Raw genomic sequence first — 20,783 nt, forward strand, 5'->3', positions numbered from 1 at the left:
TTTTCTCGCTCTCCCGCAGCCCTCTGTTGATTTTACCGTCAGGGGGAGGCCGTATTTCCCTTTTGAGCAGCTACAAGAGTACATATGATTGGTAAATTGAGTTCACCGCTGAGATTGAATGCAGTGACCCCCATCGAACGCAAACACTGTAATGGTTTCTTAAGCACATGCCATATATTTTGGAGTAGGACAGGAGGCGAACCCTCTGAGGTGGCAGTATCGACAGTAGGTCTGCCTGCAGAAAGGGGGAGGCTGTGGCTATGGAATGGAAAGATTCAGATGCTTTAGAGCAGGGTTTCTCAAACTCTGTCCTCGGGACCCCAAGGGTTGCACGTTTTGGTTTTTGCCCTAACACTACACAGCTGATTAAAATCATCAACTAATCATCAAGCTTTGATTTGAATCAGCTGTGTAGTGTTAGGGCATAAACAAAACATGTACCCCTTTGAGTTTTGAGCACTTTTTCCCCCATATGTGTTTGTCTTATAGGCCTATGTATTTTTTTCACACGGATTGATGGTTTTGATTGTACCATCCACAACAATGGGTCCACAATTCAAAAGGAACTTTCCAATAACGGGTTGTCTGTAGTGTATGGGCCTGTAATGTGACTGTGTGATTGGCGTTTTTACTGCTTTAAATCGGTCTCCTTATGTTAACGCCTTTCTGACAAATGATCACAGCATATATGTGAAGAGGTATGCAGCCAGTAACAGGGAAGAGAGAGACGGAGGGGGGGGGGGGGGGCACTACCCATAATCCAGTAACAGGGAAGAGAGAGACGGAGAGGGGGGGTTGTGATCCAGTAACGGCTGTCTGGAGTTTGGAAACACCTCTGCAGCAGGTTCCCTTTAATAGCTCAATATTTCATGGCGGAAAACACCCTGCCGCCACCGACATGATGTACGACAACGTCTCTGTTTTCACCCGCACCCCCCATTCCTCCCTCCATTCCTCCCTCCATTCCCTTGCCCTCTTTCACTACAACCCCATGTCTCACCTCTCTTTTCTCTCGCTCTCTTTTTGCCTTGCAGTTTGACAAAGCATATGCCTACAGCATCCGCCACATGTTCGGGAAGGAAGGCAAGCGCACTGACTACACCCCTTACAGTTGCATGAAGGTGATTTTGTCAAACCCACCCAGCCAAGGCGACCAGCACGGTAAGTCATGGACCTGGAGAGATGCATGGTTATTGCACACATGATGAGCCCTTTTTTATCATTATTAGCATTTTAAGCCTATAGCTTGATAGCAGTGATACCCTATGAACCCAGCCATAACAAATGCAAGGCAGTGTTTTGATTACAATGTCTAATCGTTTGACCCATGCAAAAAAAAATGTTTATTGTGAATACCTGCCATTCTCTCATGCCTAATTTCTCTATGACCTGGTGGTTGCAGGGTGTCCATTCCGACACAGTGACCCAGAGCTGCTGAAGCAGAAGCTGCAGTCCTATAAGGTCTCCCCCAGCGGCATCAGTCAGGTGGGTAAGGCCCAGAACATGCCTGAGGCTGTTCTGTTCTCTCAGATGCTCTGTTAACCCATGGAACAATGCAACATTAACTGACTGCAGTTGTCACTAATATGTTCAGGCAGTCTCATCTACATGATTTACTTTGTATGTATGAATGTAGTTTAACCTGGTGATCTATTGTAATGATCTTTTACTGACAATAAATAGTCCTAGATGGCAAGAAACAAACGCACATTCCTGACGTAAAATTAACAGTACAGTGTCACCAACATTTTTACAAAAGTCAAACTGTCTTAGTCTGCCTTAAGCTCCATAACAATACCAGAAATGGAATTTGAAAGGAAGGAAGTTTAATTCTCTAAAAGTTAAGTATAGATTAGAATATGTATTCAGTACAGCGCAAAATGTAGATTGTCATCACACTTTTGACAAGGTTGACAGATTATTATAATACTAAGAAAAGTGAGGAATTAATTGCTTTTTCACAGCTCTTAGTAAAACAATGCAGTTGACATTTTAATATACCAGAAACATGGACGTGTTTAGTTCATACAGGGTTAACCAATTTTCTCAAATCAAATTTTCTTCAGTTGACTTTAGATGCAATTTTCCTCAGAGATCATTAGCCTCGTCAGTAGTATTTGGTAGGTATGTGAGTATTTTTAGCATTGATATTCTTAGTGTAGTTTAAACCTGCAGTGCTCCAGCCTAGAGCCCAGGTTTTATATATGAGCAGCTCAGCTCAGTGAGTTTACAGCTTTGACCGCCTTAGCATCTGTGTCTTTTAAAATGAATCGGGGCATATTTTCAAGTGCTCTTTTTAAGCACTTTCAATGTGTTCTCTCAACACATTAAACTGGGTTCAATGGTGCAGGTAATGAAATGAAGTTGTAAGGTCTTGCCGTAGCGTTCTCTTGGAGTTATGGACCTTCAGGACGTTAATTTAATTCATGGTCCCCTTTTTAATTGGGCCATAAAGTTCACTGTTCAAAGTCTCATATGAAGAACATATACACGCAGCCTAACAGCCCACAGTATAATCTAGAAATATAATCTTCCAATGTCATTTGGAAGTGTCCTGATAGATGTAATTGCCTAACTAAGTTTAGGGAATATAGACCCTTTTCCAGTACACGACACACTTATGTCCAATATTCCCTCAAAAAATGTTCAGCGCTGAGCAGATTTCAGGTCTGCTGAGTGCAAACTTGAACAATGTGTGCAACTTCCAGAGTGCGTTTACTATGTACACTGAGGCTGTACCTGCTTTAAGTTAGTTTTAAGTGGTCAAGAAGGCCACGTTGGCTATTTTATCATAATGTAGGCCTACCAGAGTGGCCTACCTACAAAAACAATGTAGAAAGTGCTTCCCATAACATTTGAACATGGAAATAGTTGTTCTATCATTCAGCCTATAGTAGCAGCCAATGTGTGGTGTTCATTGTAGTCCTACATTCCATGAGACTTTTGAAAAAATATATGCAGGGCTTGACATTAACCTGTTTTTCCAGTTGTCCTTCAGACAAGGTGACTGAAAATGTTACGTTTGATGCAAGAAACCACCTTACAAAATAAAATGCATTATTATTCCCATACCAGCTATAGGCCTAATACATTATCACCGCATATTGGCTTTGCTTGAATTGCCCTGCCAATGCAGTGTTGTTCGGGCCATTTAAAAATATATATACATATTTCAGAATTTGAGGTAGGCTATATGATCACACCGGTAATAGATCCATTTTGTTTCACTTGTGAGCAGCGTTGGGTAGGTTATTTTCTAAATGTAATCCGTTAGTTACTAGTTACCTGTCCAAAATTGTAATCGGTAATGTAACTTTTTGGTTACCCAAACTCTGTAACGTAATCTGATTACATTCTGTTACTTTTAGATTACTTTAGACGAAGACATAAATGTATGTTACCAATTGAACGGCATCTATTGCAGGATAAATCAATGTTAAAGTTTATATAGCTGGCCATTTATGGATGTAAACATTTTATAGGTTGGTTATTTAGGCTTCTTCTAACCCATCGCTTTCTACTACATAAGATAATATGATTAAATGATATCTTTACATTAAAACACAAAGAATTCCAATAAATGTTATACCCCTTGATCTTCAAGAATAGGACTTGGAAATATGGAAGTATAGATTAGCTAAATTCTTTTACCTGAGCATGACCCCAAAACTAAGGACTTATTAGCCAGCCCTACTCTGTTTATGATTTTGTTGTCATGGAGGACTGATTGGGCGCAGTCAAAATAAATGCTGCGCTCATGGAATGGCATGCTTTGAGCTCTACTGAAAAGTCCTATTTACATGTGACAAATGAATGTCATATGCTGCATTTGCTATAGGCTATTGTTGTTGGTGACACTTTGATATCTTGATAATATGCAGCTGTTTAAAAGGCAGATCCACAGATGAAACAATAACAGAATGGACGCCCCGCCTCGGTTTTGGTAAAAAGCTAAAGGCCTGGAGAAATGTCACCACTCTCAGATTAATAAACAGAGCTGTCGATGCAAGGACTGACCATCCATGATATCAACATTGTTTTAACAATGTTATGAGGCTATACAGTGTTTGTTTATGATGATTACAAACATTGGAGAAAAACAAGCTTATATTTTGGGTTCTCGTGGAGTGTGACAGTTGAACTAAAGCTCATGAGGCACTTAAGTTTCATTCTTTGTGTGTGTCCAAAAATAGATGTAGCAACTACAGATAGACTTAAAAGGGGCAATCAAGTCTGTGAGTTTGAGCATGTGTCCATTAGGCCTATGGATATTTATTTTTTTATCAGCATGAATTACATTGAGCAATAAAAGCCCCACTTTTATTCCATAGGCTGGGATCAGCACTGTGCAGCTGTTGTAAGAGCGCATTTTTCACTGGCTGTCCACCTGTTTCAAAAACAATAATTGATAGGCAGCTTAAACTTCTTGAATTCAACCATTATTGGGTTCAAATACACATCTAGATTTGTGAACAGCCATCCCCAACAACCACAATCCGTAAGGCGCAAATAGCTCAATGAGAGCAGCAGTGTGATTCACATCAATGCGCTATATAGATATCAATAATAAGTGATATCTGTATGGGCGTGGACTACACCACTGCTGTCATCCTTAACTCTAAGTGTTTATTCAAGTTGGATCATTTTTGGGTGCCGATATTAGTCACACCATTGGAAGACATAGCTTGGACTGTATCCTACAAAAGCCTATACCTGCTCTTTTCCCACGATCCATCACACATTTGGTGTGTCATCACAGTGGTCTCTGACTTGTGGTCAGACTCGCTCAGGTGGAACAAACTTAAACTTCTGCCTCACTGAGAAAACACAAGTGTCAAAAACAGAAATCCGCAAACATCCTTTCTGAATTTAAAAGTAATCATCTAGTTTTAAAAAGTATCCGTTTTTGGATTACAATATTTTTTGCTGGTACTGTAACTGATTACACAGCTAAGTGAGCATACATTTAAATAATTACCATTTTTATTTTACTGGGCTGATGGTGCCTACATCTGATAGTCAGTCTCAGCGAGGGAGAAAGCGGCAGACTGAGGGTCCGCCTCTCAACATCCCTCCGCTCTCCCTTTCCTCCACTGACACTGACAAAAAAGGGACACCAGTCTTCCAGCTGTCCTTCATGCACAAATTCATGTTACTCCTATGAACAGAGAAATAAATATTTCTCAACATTTAAAAAAGACCCAAGCTGCTAATAACCACGCAAGCCTATAGATACACATTCCTACTCATTCATTACTGCTGCAGTGCTTGTTGTAGTGCTGAGTGGAAATTGGAAAAAAACACATTTTATGTCTTATAAAAGTGTTGAATACAATGTGTGGACAGTAATGAGTAAGAACTTAAACATGAACTCACTCATAAAAACAGCAGGTCTTAGATGTATTTGTTGACAGTCTCTCTCTAGTCATGGTTTTAAACGTTTTGAAATCTCACAGTATCTACTTCACTGTAGCTTTCTTGTATGCCTGCTACCTTACTGCAGACACGTTAATCTGAGCTGTCTGATTGGCCAGCGGTAGGCCTATAGTGCACTTGATTTGCTCTTTGGGCCTGCTGGGAAGGCAGAGTTTGTACCTTCAGACACATGAAATGGTTCAAAATGGCAACCGTTCGCCTACCCAGCGCGCAGGGCAGCTGCACCTACCACAAACAGCCCGAGATGAAAAAAATACCTAGTAGGAACACAAGGCTTTATCTTTGGGGTTTTTACAGAGATGTTTGGCGATCAACGAGGAACTCCTTGGAGATTGACCAGTCGATCTCGATTGACCGGTTGGTGACCACTGCAGAATAAATATCACCCGACGGAAGGGAAGCACGAGATTGAACTTCACTCAACTTTCTAGTTTTCCCCTTCAGTTAACTCTATCAACGTTTCCCTCTCTACTGTGGGAATTGCCAATATTATCCATTTTCAATGTAACATACCGAAACAAATATGCAAGAGATTTTCTTGTGGACAGAACTCTACAGACCGGTGTGGCATAAGCGATCAGAGCTGCAGTATCCCTAAATGCAATTATAAACGGGGTGGTTCGAGCCCTGAATGCTGATTGGCTGACAGCCGTGGTATATCAGAGCCTATACCACAGGTATAAGCTAACATTTATTTTTACTGCTCTAATTACGTTGGTAACCAGTTTATAATAGCAATAAGGCACCTCAGGGTTTGTGATATATGGCAAATATACCATGGCTACGGGCTGTATCCAGGGACTCCGTGTGTAAAAACAGCAGTTATGGCCATATACCCCACCCCCCCATGTGCCTCATATGGCCATTCAATTTTAACTGGATTATGTTTACAGCATATGAATGGTCATGATTAGATGCCCTTGTTTTGAGATCAAAGTGAGAGCTGCATGTAGCCATATGTGTGCATCTGTTCATATTCTTTGCTAGTTAGGGGGCAGAACGACAGATTTTTACCTTGTCGGCTCGGGGATTCGATCTTGCAACCTTTCGGTTACTAGTCTGACACTCTAACAATTGATAGTGTGTACAGCTTGCTCGACCAGTCGGCGAAAGCCAACATCACCCACGACAGAGAGCAATTGATTGTTAAGGGCAATTATCTTGGCTTTGATGGATTTCGCCTTTGAGATGTCTCACTGAAATGTTCTTACTCTTTCAAATGACTGCTCGACTTGTTGACTGCTTGATCCACACAGCAGACATTGTGGGCTAGGTTAGGATTATGCTGTGCAGCACATGTATCGCAGAATTTTACGCGGCGTCATTACGTCATATAGGTATGCACGGTAGCTTTGACATCGGCCAATACCGATGTTGGAATTTTTAGCTAATATCGTCCATCCCTACCTCATTAGGACCAGGAATATGACTTTCCCGAAGCGGATCCTGTGTTCTGCCTTCCACCCAGGACAATGGATCGGATCCCAGCCGGTGACCCAAAACAACGATGTCGTAAAAGGGGCAAACGAAGCGGTCTTCTGGTCAGGCTCCGGAGACGGGCACATCGCGCACCACTCCCTAGCATACTACTCGCCAATGTCCAGTCTCTTCACAACAAGGTTGATGAAATCCGAGCAAGGGTAGCATTCCAGAGAGACATCAGAGAGTGTGCTTTGCTTCATGGAAACATGGCTCACTCGAGAGACTCTATCGGAGTCGGTGCAGCCAGCTGGTTTCTTCACGCATCGCGCCGACAGGAACGAGCATCTTTCTGGTAAGAAGAGGGGCGGGGGGGTATGCCTTATGATTAACGAGACGTGGTGTGATCATAACAACATACAGGAACTCAAGTCCTTCTGTTAACCTGACTTAGAATTCCTCAGAATAAAATGTCGACCCCATTATCTACCAAGGGAATTCTCTTCGATTATAATCAGAATAAAATGTCGACCCCATTATCTACCAAGGGAATTCTCTTCGATTATAATCACAGACGTATATATTCCCCCCCAAGCAGACACATCGATGGCCCTGAACGAACTTTATCTGACTCTATGTAAACTGGAAACCACATATCCTGAGGCTGCATTCATTGTAGCTGGGGATTTTAACAAGGCTAATCTGAAAAAAAATTCTATCAGCACATCGATTGTGCAACCAGGGATGTTAAAACCCTGGATCATTGTTATTCTAACTTTCACAACGCCTATAAGGCCCTCCCCCGCCCTCCTTTCGGAAAAGCTGACCACGACTCCATTTTGTTGCTTCCAGCCTACAGACAGAAACTAAAACAAGAAGCTCCCACGCTCAGTTCTGTTCAACACTGGTCCGACCAATCTGATTCCACGCTTCAAGACTGCTTCGATCACGTGGATTGGGATATGTTCCGCATTGCGTCCAACAACAACATTGACGAATATGCTGATTCGGTGAGCGAGTTCATTAGAAAGTGCATTGACGATGTTATACCCACAACAACGATTAAAACATTCCCAAACCAGAAACCGTGGATTGATGGCAGCATTCGCGTAAAACTGAAAGCGCAAATCACTGCTTTAAACCAGGGCAAGGTGACCCGAAACATGACCGAATAAAGACAGTGTAGCTATTCCCTCCGCAAGGCAATCAAACAAGCTAAGGGTCACTATAGAGACAAAGTAGAGTCGCAATTCAACGGAACAGACACAAGGTATGTGGCAGGGTCTACAGTCAATCACAGATTACAAAAAGAAAACCACTTTAAACAATGCCACTTAATATAATGTTTACATACCCTACATTACCCATCTCATATGTATATGTATATACTGTACTCTATATCATCTACTGCATCTTTACGTAATACATGTATCACTAGCCACTTTAAACTATGCCACTTTGTTTACATACCCTACATTACTCATCTCATATGGATATACTGTACTCGATACCATCTACTGCATCTTGCCTATGCCATTCTGTACCATCACTCATTCATATATCTTTATGTACATATTCTTATCCCTTTACACTTGTGTATATAAGGTAGTAGTTGTGGAATTGTTAGTTTAGATCACTCGTTGGTTATTACTGCGTTGTCGGAACTAGAAGCACAAGCATTTCGCTACACTCGCATTAACATCTGCTAACCATGTGTATGTGACAAATGAAAATTGATTTGATTTGTAAGCTATATTTAGAATTTGATACATTTCCACATTTATTTACTGAAAATGGGACCATGAAAATACTCAAGTCAATAAATAGAGCCGGAACCTTTAAAAATAATATGAGTGAGTCACTTGCAGTAACAAATTGTCAGCAGATCGCTTGTCATTGCAAACATTATGCTTGTATTTCACTTAAACATTCCACACAATGTTATTTCCCACAAAAAGAACAGTCTAGACCTGAAATGGATGGTTGTATACAGCTCCTAGACATATCTCTAGTGCATATATATGAGATCAATTCAGCTTCTGTCAGTGTTTTAAGGTAGTTTATTTAAATGTTACTGTGTGCTGAAGCATTCATCACAGCCCATTCTAAGCACTGGTTAAAGTAGCCTATTCATACCCAGATATGTTTATGTATTCAAATCTATAGAAATAGAATCTAGATTATATTTCAATGTACAAATCTGCAGAGTCAAGTCTAAAGACCACACACTAGTGAGAGGCTAATCAATATTTAAAATAATCTGTGTACTAAGCAATCCATTGAGCACTAGGGAAGGACTAGATGATAGCGTGCTAATTGAAGTGGACAGCCAACCCAAAGGGAGCTTATCCCTCTTCAAATTAAATGAGTCATTTCCTCCCTGTCCCCCTCAGCAACCCCTATAGTAGTACTCAGAGTTGAGTGGAGGACACACTGACACTGTGTGGGGTTTGGCCCAGGAGGCCAATGTAGGCTCCTGAGCAGAGAGACCGGTATGTACAGAGTGATTCTTCCTTTAAAAGTTGCGTCATATTGCAGCACACCTTGCGGGCTGCCGCAGAATTCTATGGCACGTTATTTAATTGTCAGGCATTGTTACCATTAGTGCTAGTTTGACCACGAGGGCATCTTTGAGAAGCATTTGATAGCCTTCAATATTGGCTGTACTAGAGAATGTAAAACCTTTTTTTTAATGAACATAGTATATGGAATTCATTTGAACAAATTTAGCTTAATTTGATTAATATCATGGTGTTTCTATTCCAAGAAAAACTAAACCCTCAGTGACCGTTAGGATGAAATAGAAAATATGGTGCTGTACAATGTGACGGTCGGGAGTAGATAACAGTACTAAGAGCATAACATTTCCACACCCTAATTGTAGTCTAACCAATATTCAGTGAAAATACAAATCTAATTGATTTATCAAGACCAGTCCCCATGTTTGTCTCAGAGCAGTGTGAAACGGTGCTGAAATAGTTGACCACAGCGGTTAGGCTATTGCTTCAAATCGTTTTGCTTCTAACTTTTTAAGTAAATAAGACCTACATCACTTTTAACAGCACATTACTCAACACTAGTGAGACTCATGTCGCCTACGGTAGACCTACAGTATATCTAAAAATATTTTTTCCAATGATGTGACTCTGCCAATAATTACATTTAGAGGATTGGAATATTCTAAATTAATATCAAAGGGGCATTCTTCATTAGATATTCTCACAGACCATATTTGCCCTAAGGGGCTTTTATATAATTATAAATTAATAATAATAATAATTGTGCGCCGCCCTATGGGACTCCCAATCACGGTTGGATGTGAAACAGCCTGGATTCGAACCAGCGACTGTAGTGATGCCTCTTGCACTGAGATGCAGTGCCTTAGACCACTGCACCACTCAGGAGCAATGATCAATATGACATACTGTACACTGCTCAAAAAAATAAAGGGAACACTAAAATAACACATCCTAGATCTGAATGAATGAAATATTCTTATTAAATACTTTTTTCTTTACATAGTTGAATGTGCTGACAACAAAATCACACAAAAATGATCAATGGAAATTAAATGTATCAACCCACGGAGGTCTGGGTTTGGAGTCACACTCAAAATTAAAGTGGAAAACCACACTACAGGCTGATCCAACTTTGATGTAATGTCCTTAAAACAAGTCAAAATGAGGCTCAGTAGTGTGTGTGGCCTCCACGTGCCTGTATGACCTCCCTACAATGCCTGGGCATGCTCCTGATGAGGTGGCGGATGGTCTCCTGAGGGATCTCCTCCCAGACCTGGACTAAAGCATCCGCCAACTCCTGGACAGTCTGTGGTGCAACGTGGCGTTGGTGGATGGAGCGAGACATGATGTCCCAGATGTGCTCAATTGGATTCAGGTCTGGGGAACGGGCGGACCAGTCCATAGCATCAATGCCTTCCTCTTGCAGGAACTGCTGACACACTCCAGCCGCATGAGCATTGTCTTGCATTAGGAGGAACCCAGGGCCAACTGCACCAGCATATGGTCTCACAAGGGGTCTGAGGATCTCACCTCGGTAGTCAGGCTACCTCTGGCGAGCACATGGAGGGCTGTGCGGCCCCCCAAAGAAATGCCAACCCACACCATGACTGACCCACCGCCAAACCGGTCATGCTGGAGGATGTTGCAGGCAGCAGAACGTTCTCCATGGCGTCTCCAGACTCTGTCACGTCTGTCACATGTGCTTAGTGTGAACCTGCTTTCATCTGTGAAGAGCACAGGGCGCCAGTGGCGAATTTGCCAATCTTGGTGTTCTCTGGCAAATGCCAAACGTCCTGCACGGTGTTGGGCTGTAAGCACAACCCCCACCTGTGGACGTCGGGCCCTCATACCACCCTCATGGAGTCTGTTTCTGACCATTTGAGCAGACACATGCACATTTGTGGCCTGCTGGAGGTCATTGTGCAGGGCTCTGGCAGTGCTCCTCCTTGCACAAAGGCGGAGGTAGCGTTCCTGATGTTGGGTTGTTGCCCTCCTACAGCCTCCTCCACGTCTCCTGATGTACTGGCCTGTCTCCTGGTAGCGCCTCCATGCTCTGAACACTACGCTGACAGACACAGCAAACCTTCTTGCCACAGCTCGCATTGATGTGTCATCCTGGATGAGCTGCACTACCTGAGAAGTGGGATTGACTTGGAGTTACATTGTGTTGTTTAAGTGTTCCCTTAATTTTTTTGAGCAGTGTATATATGTGTATATATATATGTATGTATATATATGTATGTATATGTATATATATGTATATATATATGTGTATATATGTATATATATATATATATATATATATATATATATGTATATATATATATATATGTGTGTATATATATGTATGTATATATACGTATATATATATATATGTATATATATGTATATATATATGTATATATATGTATATATATATATATATGTGTATATATATGTATGTATATATACGTATATATATATATATATATATATGTGTATATATATGTATGTATATACGTGTATATATATATATATATATATGTATATATATATATATAAATGAGTCGTGCTAAATGAATCCTAGAAACATTGTTTGCAGAATTCACAGCCAAAAAAAACACTTGTGAAAAACAGGGTTAATAATAATATTACCATTTTCCCCTTCCACTTGTTAAAGGTTCCAATTGATAATTTTTTTTATTAATTAGTATATTAGAGTTTAACCACAATATTTGTTGGATTATTTGTTCTGTCTTTTCTGGTGGATTAAATTGAAATTGCAACCAATCACGGCCGGTTGTGATACAGCCAACCTAACTAAGAAATACATTTGACGATACAATTCTCTCCCTACCTTCCTTGATAAGAGTCTATTGTCCTGCTAATAGCCCATAATGGCGCTGTACAACGTGACCGGTCGGGAGTAGGCTACAGTACTACAGTAAGAGCAAAATAATCCTAACATTTCCACACGCTAATTGTAGTCCAAGTTTCTCTTAGTGTAACAACAGTTTTAGTAAGTAATACTGACGAGTAGTAACACAAACATAAGTGACAGAGGAATAGTAATTCTTAGACTATTGTTCTAAGTTCAATCACCTTCATCCTCATCATACAATTAATTGATATTCAATTTTGAAGTCATGCACAATTATCAGTTTCTATTTGGTTTATGTCACCTATTCATTGTCAGACACAGTAGCGCCTTGGGACCCAAAAGCATAATCAGTGCTCGAACTACCCCTTGCACTGATCTGGAGCAATGAAGTAGTGACGCAGGGTGCCGTACTAAACCACAAATTACCTCAAAGTCCCGCAGCATAATCGCAACACTTTTAGTTGAGCAACCACTGTAGGGCAGCATTATTAAATGTTAGAGACTGAATCCAAAGTGAGAGAAATCAGTGGGAAGTGATTCATATGCATAACATCAGTCCTCACTCACCCAGTCTACCTGGGGTTGCCCCTCCTTAAAACTGACACTGCATGCCACAGAGGCCAGACACTGACATGTGACAATGCCCCCCTCTAAGAATGTGCGCTAACCTGTCTGTCATTCAGAAGGGCAGCCATTGGCAGTGCTTTCACCTTGGCTCTTGGAGCTGGAAAAGCTAGTCATGGGCACCAATATGGAAAGTCTGTCAATCTGTTGCATTTTTCCCCCCAATATATTGAGAAATATAGGAATAAAAAAAATGTGCATGCACCCTGTGAATGGTAGAAGAGGCACCATAAAACTTTAAAGTCCTGCCTTAACTGGTGTAAAGGAACTCGGATGACACCCTTCGTGATTTAATGTGCCAGTCAATCCCTTCTGCGACTAGGGTACTTTATTGTTTGTGTTAGGAACCCCAGAAACCCATTTGACAAGTGGGAAGTGGAACATTGGCGTTTAATCTCTCCTTAAGGTTTATAGTGAATTTGTGCACCTGACGATATATTCACAACTCAGTGTATAGGATGGGAAGCGGTACCAAAGGGCCAAGTCTAGGTCCAAGAGGCTTCTAAACAGCTTCTACCCCCAAGCCATAAGATTCCTGAACATCTAATCAAATGGCTACCCAGACTATTTGCATTGCCCCTCCCCCTCTTTTACACCGGTGCTACTCTCTTGTTGTTATCATCTATGCATAGTCACTTTAATAATAACTTTATCTACATGTACATATTACCTCAACTAACCGGTGTCCCCGCACATTGACTCTGTCCCGGTATCCCCCTGTATATAGTCTCGCTATTGTTATTTTACTGCTGCTCTTCAATTACTTGTTACTTTTATTTCTAATTCATATCTGTATTTTTTTTTTCAACTGCATTGTTGGTTAGGGGCTCATAAGTAAGCATTTCACTGTAAGGTTGATGGTGGCATGTTGTCCCTCTCCTCTTCAATGGCTGTGTGAATTTACTGGATATTGTCAGGAACTGATATACACTGTCGTACACGTCGATCCACAGCATCCCAAACATGCTAAATGGGTGACATGTATGGTAAGTATGCAGGCCATGGAAGAACTGGGACCTCATTCAGCTTCCAGGAATTGTGTACAGATCCTTGTGACATAGGGCCGGCCGTGCATTAGCATGCTGAAACATGAGGTGATGGCAGCAGATGAATGGCACGAAAATGGGCCTCGGGATCTCGTCACGGTATCTCTGTGCATTCAAATTGCTGTCGATAAAATGTACTTGTTCGTTGTCTGTAGCTTATGCATGCCCATACCATAACCCCACCGCCACCATAAGTCTGTTCACAATGTTGACATCAGCAAACCCCTCACCCACATGATGCCATACACGTGATCTGTGTCCATACATGCAGTCAGCATGCCAATTGCATGCTCCCTCATCAGTGGCATTGTGTTGTGACAGAACTGCACATTTTAGAGTGGCCTTTTGTTGTCCCCAGCACAAGGTGCACCTGTGTAATGATCATGATGTTTAATCAGCTTCTTGGCAAAGGATAAATGCTCACTAACAGGGATGTAAACAAATAAGAGATATTTTTTTGTGCATATGGAACATTTCTGGGATCTTTTATTTCAGCTCATGAAACATGGGACCAACATGTTACGTTTATATTTGTGTTCAGTATATTTCCAGTAATACCTTGAGCCTAATTTTAAAGCTGCACTATGATGTCGCTCTATAATTAGCACCCACAAAACACAAGGGCCTCAACACAAGCACTTCATCCATCGTGCAAAGTTGTTCCTTAAACTGCATATAGATGGGTTGGTTGTTCAGCAACAGAAATAACGAGTGTGCAACTATGGGGCAAAACATAAGGAATGGCCTAAATTGTTGACAACATGTAAGCTATGTATAGTCTCCAATGTTTATTGAAAACATCAATACATTTGCACAATTAGCACTTGTTTCTCAAATACATTGTTACAGTTGTTGGTTAGCTAACTTGCACATTTTTGCCATATTAGCATTGACATGAAACCAGTCGAAACACCTCAAAACAGGACATGGTATCAAGAACAATATGAAACTATCTGCAACGAGCCACTTAAGATTCCCCACATGGCAGTTTCTTGTCACTCTTGCTAACAGTCTGGCCATCCAGAATCACAACAACACGCTGACTTCTACCCCGTGGAAGAGCGTACATTTTCGTGATGTTGTCAGCTAACCCATCTATAACTGCTAGTCACCGTGATTGGTTAACGTCAAATCTGCGCTTACACAACAACATTCCTGTTGTATGCAAATCATATTTCAAGATCTCTCTCTAACCCCAACACCTCTTTAATCTCTGTATTCCCCCTGCTTTCTTTTCTTGTTTTCAGATCCTGGAGTTGGTCAAGGGAATGCACTATCAGCTGGCCTGCCAGAAGTACTTTGAACTGACGCACAGCGTAAGGACGGCTTTCATTTGGGGCCAAATGTAATTGGGGTGGCCTGCCTACTATTGTGGGGACCGGAGGGAGGGCCCCGCAGGATATGCATGAAGCCTCTGGAGGGAGGGGCCTCCAGCTCTGTAATCACATCCATCATTAGCTGTCATATCCGTTTAACTTGTATGGGTTAATTATGGCACTTTAGATGAATTTAGCCCCTAATAAATTACATTTATTTGATCTAATACCTTTTAGTGGAGAACCTTTTAGATCAGCAGTTTCAGTCACATTCAAGGCTTTTAATATTCAGGCCTTATTTAGGAGGGAGAAAAAATGTATGGGAAATAATCAGGGTAGAACTTGTTCTTATTGCTGTTTGTCTTGTAAGGGGTTGCTGTTATGCACGTTGATCATAGCAATTGCTTACATACGTCTGTGTTATTTCCAGCAACCCATAAAAGTATTTTTTGGGTCAGTGCTATTGGGAAAAGCAAATGAGTGGAAGCGCGTCTCCGATACGTGTTGACAATTCGCGTGATTTTCCGTGCTGCACTGTTTATTGTATTTAAATTGGAAGCTCTACAGACTGACGGACTGGGGAGAGAGATGGCGGCGTTTTTTTGTTTTTTTTCAGTGAGAAAGCAATAATCTAGAGATGTCAGTCAGGATTAGTTCTTTAACACGTGCCCCTGTCCCTCAGCATTCAACGCAGCTGAAGTGACAGAATCCTGATGAGAATGTGGGCACGTAGCACCAAGATGTAAATGTTGACTATCTGCTATGTGACAGTTTAATTTGACTGAGTTGGGGAAGGAGAGATGGGAGCAGTCTTTGATGTGAATGTTGGAGGTAAACTTTTCAGAATGTTTGCCATCGCTCTGGTGCAAAGTTTATTCTGAGAAGCTAATATCCTCGGATCACATTTCAATCTGATAACCCAGGAAAAGTACATGTAAAGCACTTTATACCGTAATCCCAAAAATATTTTAAAGGACAGATTTATGATAAAAAATAGATTGTGATTTAATAAGGTTTTAGATTACCTAGCCTTTTTTGGCCACATTTATGATAGTCGTGTTCTTTTCTTAAACTCCATTTCATCATTGCACATTGAAACTTTTGACCTCACAAGACTCATTTGTTGCCAGTTTCAGAGTTAGAGCCAAAATTCACTTTGAAAGTCAGTCTGATGAAAGTCACTTTGCTTCTTGACAAAAACACTTCCCCAGCCAAGCAAAGGACAATGTGTCAGCAGGGACCTAGCTACACCCTTGGGTGGGTGGGTCACATTGTTTCTGGTTACCAGCCTAAATGATCTTTATTGGTTGAGGTAATACTCCCATCACAGCCTTCTAATGGCTTCAGCTCTACTCAACTTCTTTGCCTTACTTACAAGACCTACAGTTGAAGTCGGAAGTTTACATACACTTAGGTTGGAGTCATTAAAACTCATTTTTCAACCACTCCACAAATTTCTTGTTAACAAACTATAGTTTTGGCAAGTCAGTTAGGACATCTACTTTGTGCATGACACAAGTAATTTTTCCAACAATTGTTTACAGACAAATTATTTAACTTATAATTCACTGTATCACAATTTCAGTGGGTCAGAAGTTTACATGCACTAAGTTGACTGTGCCTTTAAACAGCTTGGACAAATCCAGAAAATTATGTCATGGCTTTAGAAGCTTCTGATAGGCTAATTGACATCATTTGAGACAATTGGAGGTGTACCTGTGGATGTATTTCAAGGCCTACCTTCAAACTCCGTGCCTCTTTGCTTGACATCATGGGACAATCAAAATAAATCAGCCAAGACCTCCACAAGTCTGGTTCATCCTTGGGAGCAATTTCCAAACGCCTGAAGGTGCCGCGTTCATCTGTACAAACAATAGTACGCAAATATAAACACCATGGGTCCACGCAGCCGTCATACCGCTCAGGAAGTAGACGCGTTCTGTCCCCTGGAGATAAAAGTACTTTGGTGCAAAATGTGCAAATTAATCCCAGAACAACAGCAAAGGACCTTGTGAAGATGCTGGAGTAAACAGGTACAAAAGTAGCTATATCCACAGTAAACGAGTCCTACATCAACATAACCTGAAAGGTCGCTCAGCAAGGAAGAAGCCACTGCTCCAAAACCGCCATAAAAAAAGCCAGACTACGGTTTGCAACTGCACATGGGGACAAAGATCGTACTTTTGGGAGAAATGTCCTCTGGTCTGATAAAACAGAACTGTTTGGCCATAATGACGATCGTTATGTTTGGAGGAAAAAGGGGGATGCTTGCAAGCAGAAGAACACCATCCCAACCGTGAAGCACAGGGGTGGCAGCATTATGTTGTGGGGGTGCTTTGCTGCAGGAGGGACTGGTGCACTTCACAAAATGCATGGCATCATGAGGGAGGAAAATTATGTGGATATATTGAAGCAACATCTCAAGACATCAGTAAGTTAAAGCTTGGTTGCAAATGGGTCTTCCAAATGGACAATGACCCCAAGCATACTTCCAAAGTTGTGGCAAAATGGCTTAAGGACAACAAAGTCAAGGTATTGGAGTGGCCATCACAAAGCTCTGACCTCAATCCCATAGAAAGAGTTGTGGGCAGAACTGAAAAAGCGTGTGCGAGGAAGGAGGCCTACACACCTGACTTAGTTACACCAGCTCTGTCAGGAAGAATGTGCAGAAAATTCACCCAACTTATTGTGGGAAGCTTTTGGAGGCTACCCAAAACGTTTGACCCAAGTTAACCAATTTAAAGGCAATGCCACCAAATACTAATTGAGTGCATGTAAACTTCTGACCCACTGGGAATGTGATGAAAGAAATAAAAGCTGAAATAAATCATTCTCTCTACAATTATTCTGACATTTCACATTCTTAAAATAAAGTGGTGATCCTAACTGCCCTAAAACAGGGATTCTACTTATTAAATGTCAGGAATTGTGAAAAACCGAGTTTAAATGTATTTGGCTAAAGTGTATGTTAACTTCCGACCTCAACTGTATATGTCTAGACTCGATAGTATCATAGATGTCCTTAATCTAGTCCCCTATTGCAATTTATCTGTTTGGTAATTAACCTAAGGGTTATGATTAATATTTGTGGGGCTTGTTTCTCCTTGTTTTAATATACTCACATTGTCACAGAGAACAATTTAAATGCCTCTAATGGTGTTTCAGTAAACTCTGTCATTGCTTTCCAAGATCATCATTCATTGGACCCTCTGGAGGAAACGGTGCTCTGGGTCATAGGTGCTGACTAATAGCCTGGAGCTGGAGCTGTACAGTCAGAGGGTCCCAGGGATAATTCCCCTGGAATAAATAAGATGGCAGCTCTGATAAACAGCGTGCTCTAACAGCCTTTGAAAGATAAATGGAACTCCCCACCACCTCCGAAATGAAAAATCCACATTTATGACATTCATGAGTCATATTTTAGTCCTGTCGTCCAAACTGCATGTTTGTGACATTAATACGCATTGTGAAAGAATAGTTATTTTGTGTGGAGGATATGGGCAATCCCACCAATATACGACCCCTAATCTTTAAATGATTGTCATCATGGGGCACAAAGACTACCAACTCGTTTCTCCCTTACCTGCCACTGGGAGAATTAAGTATCTGCCACGTCCTATAGTGATGGGGGTCACAATTGATCGTCACATTTCGCAATGTTATTGATATTTGCCTCTTTTTTTTTGCTACTGCAGGTACAACCGACTAGCGCTAGTCAGTTGTACCTGCGCCAAAACGCCTGTATTTTTTAAAACCTATAGAATCGCAATACATATTGTATGACCGCCCTAATGTCCTACCTGGTTCCAGATCTGTGGGTTTGTACAGATAGATCTGTTGTTCCTCCCTCCTTGGCAGCGTTTATTAAAGGTCAAAATATAATACTTCACTGATTAAATATTTACACAGGAGCAATAAATCAAACAATAGAAAGAGTAATGAAATGGCAAGCTCCGAGATGCTTCACCTCGGATTATGGGAGCAGGAGGGTGCTGCAGCAGCAAAATTATTCAAAGATTGATTTGTTTCTGATCTTGGGTTCGGATTGTTTCATGTTTATGCATTTGTCATTTGTCACATCCAGAAGGCCAAGTGCTATGTGGTAATGCTGAGACAGATCCGGGTGTAATGGATTGCACAGTTCTGTACTCGTGAAACCTGTGGCTCTTGAGATTTTTCCACTCTTTAATAAGTTTAATGCACAGACAGTGAACAGAGACAGGACAGTTAACAGGATAAATTAGATGGGGTTTTTTCTTCTTAAATGAGTAGGGAACTTGTTTCTTTTGATGTTTCTGTAAGGAGTTTATTCCCATCGAGTGCTGCTGAGATATGTAGGCGTACATGTGGACCCACGCTGGTTCAAATACAGTCGAGCAGTCAGCTTGCATTTGCCTCGCTAGACAAAGGAATTGAACAATGATCTCAAGGTGATGGCAGGAGAGGGACTTAAATTGTCCTCATGCTTCGGAGTCTAAACCGTTTGGAAGAGTTCGTACATATATTATGACGACATTTTGTGGCGTTTTTGTTCATCAGTGATTGGTCAGTAGGGAATCAATACTAGTTTAATTTTTTATTAAGAAATACTGCACCAAACATCTTAGATGTAAAATTGGCAGACTAAGATCTCCTCGCCAAAAACGTCAAAATGAATGGAAATATCTTAGACTATTTTAAGGTGTAAACTGGCTACGGCGTCTCAAAATGGACAAACAGTACTATTGCTGCTCTTTTTCTTGTTTCTCAAGCGAAGGTCTTTTAAGGGAGTATGCGAGCAACTCGTTCGGTTCAGCTAGGCGCCAGCCAAATTGAAACATGCTGACACCTTATTCAGGGAGACTTGTTTTTAAAGCCGGTGTGTTCCCTCCCAATCACACTGTCTGGCTTGAAATAGGAGGGAGGAATTGCATCAGTTCAGAACACCAGAACCATGCCATTTAGTTAAATAACTGAAGCAGAGTTGTCTTTCTGACACTTCTGTCCAAGGTATTCTTTTTACCGTCTGACACCTAACAAAACTTGATTCTGTTGTGTCCAGATTGAGGACTCTGGGTTTTCACTCAATCACCCCAACCAGTACTTCATGGAGAGCCAGAAGCTGCTAGGTGGTCCCGGGGCTGGGGTGAAGGTGGAAGTGAAGCGGGAGGACAACCCTGCCACCAAACCCCCCAACCCGTCCCCTCACCAAACACCAGGACCAGGGAACCTCCCTCAGGAGGTGGCAGCAGAAATAACAGAGGACCTGGATTCTTTCTTCCAAGATGCCTGATAACATTTCCTCACTGTGTAGATTTGAATAAGCTCCCATCCAGTCAAATGTTTTTTTTACCAAGAATAATGATTTTCTATTCTTCTCAAATGTTCAACGCTGTCCTCTGTTTTACGTAGTAATAAAGTTGAATAATATGAAGATCTTCTCTTTGGTGCTTATTTGTTGGTTGACAAATGCAACACAATAACAAGCAAAAGATTAATCTGTACCTTAACCTCAATCTTGGGACCTTAACCTCAATCTTGGGATTTGACTACAATTCTCAAACCTGAACTTTGGAACAGTTGG

The 20,783-nt window shown here is 41.2% G+C and overlaps 1 protein-coding gene across 1 annotated transcript in view; it reads left to right on the forward strand.

The window, feature by feature from the left end:
- Nucleotides 1-20,640, forward strand: part of prim2 (DNA primase subunit 2) — a 104,827-nt gene extending 84,187 nt beyond the window's left edge. Inside the window, exons 11-14 of the mRNA XM_020495456.2 lie at nt 1,035-1,161; nt 1,403-1,485; nt 15,152-15,220; nt 20,262-20,640. Of these exons, the coding sequence (XP_020351045.1) occupies nt 1,035-1,161; nt 1,403-1,485; nt 15,152-15,220; nt 20,262-20,492 (510 nt within the window). The 3' untranslated portion in view covers nt 20,493-20,640. The remainder of the gene's footprint in view (nt 1-1,034; nt 1,162-1,402; nt 1,486-15,151; nt 15,221-20,261) is intronic.
- Nucleotides 20,641-20,783: the final 143 nt, after the last annotated feature.

This window comes from Oncorhynchus kisutch, linkage group LG11 (assembly GCF_002021735.2).
Source record: "Oncorhynchus kisutch isolate 150728-3 linkage group LG11, Okis_V2, whole genome shotgun sequence".
NCBI lineage: Eukaryota > Metazoa > Chordata > Actinopteri > Salmoniformes > Salmonidae > Oncorhynchus > Oncorhynchus kisutch.